This window comes from Pterocles gutturalis, unplaced genomic scaffold (assembly GCF_000699245.1).
Source record: "Pterocles gutturalis isolate BGI_N339 unplaced genomic scaffold, ASM69924v1 scaffold8399, whole genome shotgun sequence".
NCBI classification, from domain to species: Eukaryota; Metazoa; Chordata; class Aves; order Pterocliformes; family Pteroclidae; genus Pterocles; species Pterocles gutturalis.
Genome location: NW_010133156.1, coordinates 394 through 1,458, shown reverse-complemented (window position 1 = coordinate 1,458; position 1,065 = coordinate 394). Strand labels below are relative to the sequence as shown.

Below are 1,065 nucleotides of genomic sequence, written 5' to 3'. Positions count from 1 at the left end.
GCCGCAGGAGCAGAGGAGCGAGCGCAGCAGCAGGAGGAAGGCAGAGCTGGGGACTGGCATGCCAAGAAACCTCCAGCCAAGAAGAAGAAGAAGAAGAAGATGATCAGCCTGCAGGCAGTGCTGGCCGGGAAGCCCCAGGAGGTTCCATGCCCCAACCTCCCCGTGGTCGTGGAGGAGGAGGTGAGGACGGGGCTGCCCTCGCTCCCGGGGGTGGGCTGCAGGGGACTGACTCTCCTCTCTGCAGGAGGGGGGCATCGACCAAAGAGGGGCCATCACAGAGGCCTTTGCTGGGGACGACGTGGTCGCTGATTTCCGCCGGGAGAAGCGCAAGGCAGAGCAGGATGCGAAGCCGCTGGTGCTGCCGGGCTGGGGCGAGTGGGGAGGCACGGGACTGAAGCCCAGCGCCAAGAAAATAAAACGGTACGTGTGGACGAGCTGCAGCAACGTCCCCCAGCCTGGCGCCAGGCCCTGACCTCCTCGCTTGCCCGGCAGGTTCCTCCTCAAGCCACCCCCAGCGCCTCCCAGGAAGGACCAGCACTTGCCCCACGTCATCCTCAGCGAGCGGCGCAACATCTACGCGGCAGCGCATCAGGTGGGTGATGCCCGGCCCCTGCGAGCGCTCCAGTACCCAGGCTGGCCCAAAACCTTCCCGCCACGCATTCCCAGAATGTCCCGAATCCCTGCCCGGCCACATTGTTTCCAGTTTTGACAACCCAGAGGCTGGGGGGGTGATGGAAGGAGGAGGAATTCCCGGGGCTGCTCCCTTGGCAGCTGGTGCTGCTGTGCCAGTGCTCCTGGGATCTGCTGGAAGAGGGGATGGAGTGGGGCGGGAGGCTGGAAGCACGGCGTGAGCGGGTCCCGGAGGAGTGGGAATGGGCAGTGTGGGGGTTATCCCGCTGTGCCGTGTCCCCGTGGGGGTTACCCTGCTGTGCCATCCCTGCAGGTCAGTGAGCTGCCCTTCCCTTTCGAGAGGCACGAGCAGTTTGAGCAGAGCATCCGCATGCCCGTGGGCACCACGTGGAACACGCAGCGAGCCTTCCAGAAGCTGACGGCCCCGCGTGTCGT

General features: G+C 65.5%; 1 protein-coding gene across 1 annotated transcript in view; it reads left to right on the top strand.

Moving 5' to 3' along the window:
• The window catches only part of LOC104467368 (U3 small nucleolar RNA-associated protein 14 homolog A-like), a gene marked incomplete at both ends in the record, with an annotated part of 2,736 nt that extends 1,673 nt beyond the window's left edge, over positions 1 to 1,063 (top strand). The window contains 4 exons of the mRNA XM_010081122.1: positions 8 to 180; positions 245 to 420; positions 493 to 592; positions 944 to 1,063. Coding sequence (XP_010079424.1) covers positions 8 to 180; positions 245 to 420; positions 493 to 592; positions 944 to 1,063 — 569 coding nt within the window. The remainder of the gene's footprint in view (positions 1 to 7; positions 181 to 244; positions 421 to 492; positions 593 to 943) is intronic.
• Between the last annotated feature and the right edge of the window lie 2 nt (positions 1,064 to 1,065).